Source organism: Lolium rigidum, chromosome 1 (assembly GCF_022539505.1).
Source record: "Lolium rigidum isolate FL_2022 chromosome 1, APGP_CSIRO_Lrig_0.1, whole genome shotgun sequence".
Taxonomy (NCBI): domain Eukaryota; kingdom Viridiplantae; phylum Streptophyta; class Magnoliopsida; order Poales; family Poaceae; genus Lolium; species Lolium rigidum.
This window is the reverse complement of record NC_061508.1, coordinates 223853868-223862729: the sequence shown is the minus strand read 5'-3', so window position 1 is coordinate 223862729 and position 8862 is coordinate 223853868. Positions and strand designations below refer to the sequence as shown.

The following is an 8862-nucleotide window of genomic DNA, read 5'->3' as shown; positions in this document are numbered from 1 at the left end:
ACAGAAAAGCAAACAAAAAAAAGAAAAAAAACAGAAAACAACAGAAAAAAGAGAAAATTGTCTAGGCCCAATACCTGATCAGGTGTGCGGTGCCTGGTACCGATCTGGTCGGTGTATAGGACTGGCCCACCAAGCCTGTCACGGTTGCAGTTCTCACGCATCATCGTAAAATGGCCCTAAATAAAACGAAACGCTGATCTGTACAGATTCGGCAGAGAAAAGCCCACCTTCCCGAAAGGCCCAATCCCACGGCCGATCAATCAATCGACGACGGCACCACGGCCACTAACCCCACGTTTCATTTCTCCCCTCTCTCTGTCTCTCACCACCACCAGACCAATCAAACGCAGACTCGCCTGCGACGCACGCACCGCGCCGATTCGCGAGATCTCCCACCCCATCCCCACCCCGATCCGACCTCACCGGCGGCGATGGCCGGCAAGGAGCTGAGCGACGAGCAGGTGGCGTCGATGCGGGAGGCCTTCTCCCTCTTCGACACGGACGGCGACGGCCGGATCGCGCCCTCGGAGCTCGGCGTCCTCATGCGCTCCCTCGGCGGGAACCCCACCCAGGCGCAGCTCCGCGACATCGCGGCCCAGGAGAAGCTGACCGCGCCCTTCGACTTCCCGCGCTTCCTCGAGCTCATGCGCGCCCACCTCCGCCCGGAGCCCTTCGACCGCCCGCTCCGCGACGCCTTCCGCGTCCTCGACAAGGACGCCTCGGGCACCGTCTCCGTCGCCGACCTCCGCCACGTCCTCACCTCCATCGGCGAGAAGCTCGAGCCGCACGAGTTCGACGAGTGGATCCGCGAGGTCGAGGTCGCCGCCGACGGCACCATCCGCTACGACGACTTCATCCGCAGGATCGTCGCCAAGTAGTGCCCGCCCGTGGATCGGCCCGATTTCCCAGCCCGCCCAGACTTCTTCGTGTTTAATAACTCCTTTTCTTCTTTTTTCCCGTGATTTTATTTCATATCATATCATCTGATTTGCTGCGCCTTCCTCTGAATTGGATAATACCCTGTGTTTTCTGCTCTAGTTTCGATGTGCTCCCCAAATGCCTAGGGTTTCGATATTAATTAATGGTGTGATTATGGATCTGTCTCATGGTACTGCAATGTAAAGTTTGGACCCTCTTTACTTTCTATGATGGATTGCTTGCTTCAGAAATGATTCTTATGATACGTGCCCCTTGATTCATTCATGTCGATATTGTTTCTACAGTTGACCGGTGTATCAGCTTGTTGCATCAATAAAATTGCCCATTATTAAAAAGACAAGTCGCTGTAATCGACATGACCATATAATTTCTGATGCTAGTTCTGGATAACTGGAATTGTCATGGACCTGTAGAACTTATCATTGATACATTTGGTTTTTGGCTTGGGGATTATTCCTGTTTCAATTGATCAATTCATGTAATTCGGCTGTTTACATTCATGTTTTAGTTTTGTCGTCCCTCACTATGTGTTTGTTAAAATGTACCAATGTATGGACCTACTATTAACTAGTGCTCTGCAGAACATTGAAATCAATCAGTCAGTCTACCGTTCAATTCACCTATACAATATTATGATTTTGTTCTAGTTTTGCCGGATCATTGATTGTTCTTACTTTCGCTGCACTCATATCAGAAGCCTTTGATAGTAAGAAATATAGTGTAAACCGATTAATTCAATAAATATCATGGCCAGAAAGTGAGTAATCCTGCCTTGGTTTATCCATTTTTTTATGGGGCTATTAAGATGCTTGGTTTTAATCTAATTAGTGACTTGTGATGGTAAGGTTGTAGATTTGCAATTGGAATTCAGACATATTTAGAGCTATGATTTAGTAATATCTGCAAAAAAACATTGAATTCCGTCCCGGTATTTCTGTTTACATGTATTACACTAACCAACAACATAAATTTGCTCTTTCACTGGAACATTTTTTTTTATTTCTCTGCAATTTGGCGGAATAATAAGCCTAGTCGTTGATAGTGAGTAATCAGATGGTGACGATATCTATAGGATGTGCTGTTTTAGTAACAAATATTTCCTTTCTTAGCCTCGTGATAGTGCCTAGAAGAACTCAATCTGCTTGGATCCACCATTTGTTTATATTCCTTATTTTCCACTTAAAAGTTCTTGGATTCCTTATTTCCTTTCTTAGTCTTATGTTGGTTGGTGCCCGCGACGTCACTGTCATATGCCGGAACTGTCTAAATTTCCTGTTGCATACAAGTTGTTATTCCCAGTATGTTTATATGTTATCTTTAGAGCTTCTGCATGCGCATCAACATATGCCACGACCAGTGAACCACCTCAGTGGATTTTAATCAACATTACCATGACCAGTGAACCTTCATGCTGTTTCTTCGGCCTATAACTTTCTGCTGTTAGTTTATAGATAGGAAGCCTCTACTGTAAATATGTTATATTAAGATGTCTTAAGATTGCAAAACTTTCTGCGGAATTCAAACATTTCCATGTTTTTGCTGACAATGGAATTCATTACTTGCTGGTTACTCAGGATTCGTAGCCATTTTGCATAACTTTTTTGTGTGTGTGGCTCTTTTAGGTTCGTTTGGTTATCGATTATTTTGAGATGTCTCATTTGTATGTTTTGGAGTGTTTTATCATTTTCTGCACTGTAGTATGAAGTACTCCCTCAATCCACAATATAAGATAAGATGTTATTACAACAATATAGGAGTGTAAGTTGTAGTAACATATTGTATTATGGGACGGAGGGACTATCTGCCTATCATCTCCATGTTGCTTCGGTCTATATTTTATCGAATTTCTCTGCTTATAACTTCTGCGGATGATCAGAAAGAATCCTCTTCTGAACCACAATGAGGCTATGAGTTGATCTTCCATGTGCTTCTCCAGAAACCTTGGAATTGAGTTTCCTGGACGACCAGCTGCGTGACAATCTGAACTTGGATGCTACGTGCCATTTTATTGCCCCTTGGTGTTATTTTCCTTTGGGTGTACACTGAAGGGTGACAGTGTGAGACAGATATATTTTTCTTCGAATCTTGAAAACGGTAAAATGCTTAACCACACAACACCTTGCCATTTCAAGACGTCACCCCAATTTTTCTACCATTCACACATACTCCCCATATCATGTATTTTCTGGTTTTGCGACAGGATGTGCTCAGACGCTAGCGAAATTCCCGAATGACAGTCGGCATTTCAACCTTGTTTAAATATATAATCTCCCCATATCAGGAGTCAAAAGAAAGTTTGCATTTCTAAAGCTGCTGCCAGACCAGAGAACTGAAGCCAGCGTCACACTGATCACCACATCGAGGCTGTCCAGGTCCTCGAGTCCCAGGAATTTTCTTAGCAGCAACTACCAGCAGGTTACCGTGTCTCCATGACTGAAGTGCCTAAACTCCGGCACGAACCTTCGCTCAACCATGCATGGCTCGCTCACCATAGTTTCGGGGTACATCTGCTTACTGTCTGGTTGAATGACCACCTGACCTTTTTACCTCTGTGGCTCGTTGTATATGAACTACAGTACTATGTAACTATTCTAGCATGTTCTTGTAAAATGGCATTGCAAAGCCTACACGATCCAAAAGACCATGACATACCATTGCAAACGAGCACACGAAAATTTAGATTTTTTACACAACAAAAAACCCTCCGTTTTAAGGGAAGGAGAAGAAAAAACAGTTAGAGGGCCGAAAACCATTCTCCTCCTGTACAAGGATGTACAGCCGGCCCGGCCCAAAATGATCCAGCCCTAGCGTCCCACCCCCAGCTCCGCAGCTCATTATAAGTACCACCCCAAACCCTAAGCCGCCCGCCCCAATCCCGCCGCCGCCCGAGCTCCTCTCGCTGTTCGCGCCGCCGCTGCAGCTGCAGGCAACCGCCGCCGTCGTCGCCGTCGCCGGAGCAAAACACACCGCCGTCAGCCATGGGGCGCATGCACAGCCGCGGGTAACGCCTCTCCCCCGCACATCCCGTACTAGTATTTCTTCGCTTCACTGGTTCATCTTGTCTGATGGCTGGTCCGTGACTCTGTGACGCAGGAAGGGTATCTCGTCGTCGGCGCTGCCGTACAAGAGGACCGCCCCAGTCTGGGTCAAGACACCCGTCGCCGAGGTAAGAGATAACACCCCCCTCTATTCGATTCGCCCTCCGATTCGGCCCATCTCATTCGATGTGAGCGGGTTCTGATGCGTCTGGTCCGTGTGCAGGTTGATGAGTTGATCATCAAGGCTGCGAAGAAGGGGCAGAAGCCCTCGCAGATCGGCGTGCTGCTCCGTGACCAGCACGGTATCCCCCTCGTCAAGAGCGTCACCGGGAGCAAGATTCTCCGCATCCTCAAGGCCCATGGTCAGATCCATTCCTTGTCAGACTGAACTGCATTGTTCTCGAGTTTTCTGTGCTCGGACAAGTGCATTGACATGCGAGGATTTTGTGCTGGTGTGTAGGTCTGGCCCCTGACATCCCAGAGGACCTGTACTTCCTCATCAAGAAGGCCGTGGCCATTAGGAAGCATCTTGAGAGGAACAGGAAGGACAAGGACTCTAAATTCAGGCTCATTCTTGTTGAGAGCAGGATACATCGCCTTGCTCGCTACTACAAGCGCACCAAGAAGCTCCCACCCACCTGGAAGTAGTAAGTCACTTGGGCCATTTCTTAGTTAAAGCATACGGATATGCATCATCAAATCAGTTAGCTTTTAAATACTTTGTCTGAGGCTGGATAACTAATATATGTATGTTTGCTCAAATAACTAGGTGGAAATTTATTGTGGTGAAATGCTTCTTATCATGTTATCCATTTAAGCTAACTTGGCTCGTTAAAGCATGGCTGTGATGCTTATTGGATGTTAGTTTGAGTTATATATGCTTCTCTGTATGTTTCCATAGCATGGATGCTGAATACGTATAAGTTTTTGCCCCTCCAGTAGTGCAAGTAGCAGTTTATTCTATCAAAGATGAGTTCTGCTTGACTGAAACAAGCTGTGTGCCTCTTATTGCGATTTTCTTGGCAGAAATATGGAATTGGCATTGACTGTAACTTTTGTTTTGCACTTAGCAGCTAAATTTCATTTTTGTCGCTTTATTTGTTAAGATATGCATGATATCCTGATTATTTCCTTGAACGTTAAGATCTCTAAGCTCGATAGTTGACACACACATTTGATTTGATCCTTGTGTTTGCATTCTCGAAGTTGTTGCACTAGTCGATGTTTGACCTATAGCATCCTCAGTTGAATTTTATCTATTTGGATTGAAGTGTGAATTCTTCTGTTGTGCTTGTATTTGCTCAATAGCTTTGTATTCTGTACTGCATGTATGGTTTCCAGTTGTTAATAAGGTTTGTTCTGACAATTTATCCTGGCCTATCTGCAGTGAATCTACCACAGCCAGCACTCTGGTGGCCTAGGAGAGCTCTTCATCTGGTGTGCTCTTACCTGCTGCAGGACTGGTCTTGTTCTAGATATCATCAATTTTATGTAATGCTTTTGAGGTTTGGAGTGGGTTAGATGTGGACAAGAGACGAATTTTTCTATGTTTACTCGGGAGAATCATATGAACCATTTTTGGTTTCTCAGTTCTGTCTGTTATATTTAACATGCATCCACATTTCATCAGCTCCACTTAGCTGTCTTTATATTTGTGTTGTGTGTTGTGCTGTTAACTGTCAACCTGCAGGTTCTACTGATTGTCCTCTTGTGACGTAGAGGAAATAGACCTTTTTCCAACGAAAAAATGCATAGCATACATTTTGTTGGTAGTCTGATTGACTCAGCGCTAGACTTCAACATAAGCGAATTTGGATGTTTTTCTCTTCGTATGATCATAGATGCTGTAACATTATGTTACTCCTGATCTGAATTAATTGGTTCCACTTTGTCTAGATACTACATGAATGTAGTACAGATACTCAACTAGATACATATGTTGTCTCGGACACCACGTATAAAATGGGCACTTCAACCAGTCCTCCGGTTAGTTATCTGGTGCTTAGGCACAGCATCCTCATTTCCTATGTCGGTTGACACCTCATTAACTTCATTAGAGCAATCCACGCCATGATACACAATCACTCCACAGAGATGGATCCCTCCCTTTTGATGAGTTCTTTCAGCATGTAATTAAACCTTTCTGATCGAGAGCTTGCTTGTAGTAGCAACTGTGAACGTTGTAGTGTTTGTTGAGAGAGGGGAGCGATGCCGTTTTAGTATTTGGCACCTTGTGCTTGAGCAGTTATCTAAATTTCAGGTACTCCTGCAATTTTTTTTTTGGGAAACATAATATAGAGGTAGGCACTTTGCACTCACCCTATGAACGCGCGTACACCTAACTCTATGAGTCTAAGAAACTGTTTCGACAGGTCTCTTGACATTGACGAAGTCATCACTGACATCTTGCTGCCGATGGAAACATTGCCTCCCATCGAAAAAATATTTCGTCTTTTTACGAGACACAACCACAAGTTGGTTCTCACTTCTGCAATTTCCCTTTCACTCTTTCCTCTCGTTGAAACTGATGGCGGAGAAGAGGGCCTGAGGCTAAAATTATATGCTAATTTAGGAGCTATGCAATGTGAACACTTGTGCTTTCCTGTAATTCAATTTCAGATACAGGTGAAGAACTCTCGTCCAAACGTGAATCCAGGCATTTCAATTCAGATAGCAAGAAGTTCATCACCGACGAATGCGAGGCAAAAGTAATGGAAGACCCATGTCACCATGTGTACATATGTGCAACATCGAAAGAAATTATGTAGCAAATGTATGAATCTACACTATCCAAGACGAGCACCGCCAGAATTAAACCTTGGCAACACATCAGTAGGAGATGTTGATGACTGATGAGAGCTAGCATGGCGGGCGAGACGAACTGCTCCCCCGGCCGTCTCTAGAAGCCGCCGAGCGGCTGCAGCGGCTGTACTGGCACCCTCCGCCGGGGCCGGGCGGTGAGATAAGCGCGCAGCTCGGCGTCGTAGTGAGCCCCCGCGCTCCGGAGCGTGGCGCAGACGCGCCGCAGGTGGCGCAGCTGCGAGTGCGGGAGCACGAGGTTGAACGGCCAGAGCAGGATCGAGAAGTGGAACGCGTGCACGAACCCGCCGGCCGCGGCCACCGCGGCCGGCACGGCGAGCAGCACCACCACCATCGACGATTCTCCGTTGCTTGCTCACGCAACCTATCCCTCTGCCTCCTCCATGGCGACCCTCTTGAGGTGAAGCTGCCGGTCGTTACGACTTACGCGTCGACGACTGGCGCCGGACTGGGCATTAACGCAATTAACTAGTACAGTAGGAGCGTTGCTTGGAGGCTTGGAGCATCAATGGCGTGGACGGATTAGTCAATGACCGGCGATGACGATCGAGGTTTGTTTATAGTAATGAAACTTCCTCAATCATACTATGGCTTTGTCGTGATCCTGGATTAGTCAATGGCCGGCGATGACGCAAGCCAGGTGTCACTCAGGATGTCGCTGCTTAGAGGACGTTTGTGTACGCTTGCAGTAGATTGATTGGCGAGAAATTTTCTCCTGAGATTCGGTTGGTTTTTGTATTTGTTAGTGTGGTTTTAGGTATATCTTTTTTATCTACAGTTATCATCTTTGTGGCTTTAGAATAATGACTTCCCATTTGTCTACTATAACAAACTCTATTACGATAAACTTTTTCCGACTTCAGTGACGCAGGAACGAGGGCCGTGGCACACCTTCAGCTCGCATCAGCATATCTGTAGTCGTTGTTAGGTGGTCCAAGCACCTACTTGTAATTTTTATTATTTTTAAATTTGTTTATACTTCTATTGATGATTATTAATAGGTTAGCTGTTTTTTCGCAAAAAAAAGAGATAACCCATCGATCTAGATATTTCCTCCACGTGATACCGCCCACATGCCTCCGTTCCGAAATGTAATCTCTTTTTGAAAGTATACTCCTCAGTCCTTCCAGACTCTTTAATTTACTCTAACATAATATAATTTTTTACTAAAAACTAGAGTTAATTAAAAGGGATTTAAGGGATTGCTAAGCACCCCATAAACCTCAAAATCTGTAGTAATTTCAAAAAAAAAGGTGATCAAGTATTTTATTTGTATAAGAAATTGTGGGTTCAAAATAATTTCCATGGTATCCTAGGCAAAAAGAAACAAATTTACGACGAATATAGCATGAATAGTACATATACATGGGGATTTTCATTTTGGTCTTTTTACCCAGTATACAATAAAAACAATTTCCTCCCGAAATATTTTTATACAAGTATAATACTTGGTCATCTTTGATTTTCAAAAGAATTTGAATTTTCAAAATCTTTTTTGAATTACTGTTTTTCTTAGATGTACCGGGTGCTTGTCACCCATGAACGTGTATGTATTTTCCATCGAAGGGAGAGAAACAGCTCTACGGGTGGTGCACATAATTCTGGTCGGATTGGTTTTCTCCTTTTTGTTACCTTCAGTTGAGCATGTGGCCAGAGGTAGCGTGTGTTTGTGCACGTCACGGCCATAGACCTAATCTAGGTCGCCACGTTTGTCCCTCGTGGGATGGCACGAGGTGGTAGTGGGGTGGCACTACTGGTAGGCTCGGCCTCTTGATCCTAGTTTTCAGCTAATTCACTTGTACCAAATAATAAAAGGAAACAAAGAAAAACAGGAAAGTGGTAGAACTATGTTGAACACCACGCAGACCACCTTGTCTCTCTAGAATTGTTCTTCTTTGCACATCCTTGTCTTTGTTAGCAAGAACACTTTGGACGTGTTTGGTAGGCTAGGTGTCCCTTAGTTCACGTTGGCTCAACAATTTTTGGTCCGTTTAGTTGCCTGAGCTCGTCCACGTTGTTGCATGAACCTGATATTAAAGCATCCGCGGGCCAGGCCATGGATGAA

At 45.0% G+C, this 8862-nt stretch overlaps 1 protein-coding gene across 1 annotated transcript; it reads left to right on the top strand.

Annotated features, from left to right (window-relative positions):
- Positions 1-376: 376 nt before the first annotated feature.
- Positions 377-5606, top strand: LOC124690648. The gene is made up of 6 exons (XM_047224010.1): positions 377-874; positions 3866-3940; positions 4033-4105; positions 4201-4339; positions 4438-4624; positions 5365-5606. The coding sequence occupies exons 1-6, from the start codon at positions 432-434 to the stop codon at positions 5396-5398; spliced, it is 951 nt and encodes a 316-aa protein (XP_047079966.1). The 5' UTR covers positions 377-431; the 3' UTR covers positions 5399-5606.
- Positions 5607-8862: the final 3256 nt, after the last annotated feature.

What these genes read in the sequence shown, in the direction of transcription:
- LOC124690648 (XM_047224010.1), top strand. Translation starts at nt 432, where the DNA reads ATGGCCGGCAAGGAGCTGAGCGACGAGCAGGTGGCGTCGATGCGGGAG. An exon ending in ATCCGCAGGATCGTCGCCAA is followed by an intron (nt 875 to 3,865) that starts GTAGTGCCCGCC and finishes CTGCAGCTGCAG; the next exon opens with GCAACCGCCGCCGTCGTCGC. An exon ending in TCAAGACACCCGTCGCCGAG is followed by an intron (nt 4,106 to 4,200) that starts GTAAGAGATAAC and finishes GTCCGTGTGCAG; the next exon opens with GTTGATGAGTTGATCATCAA.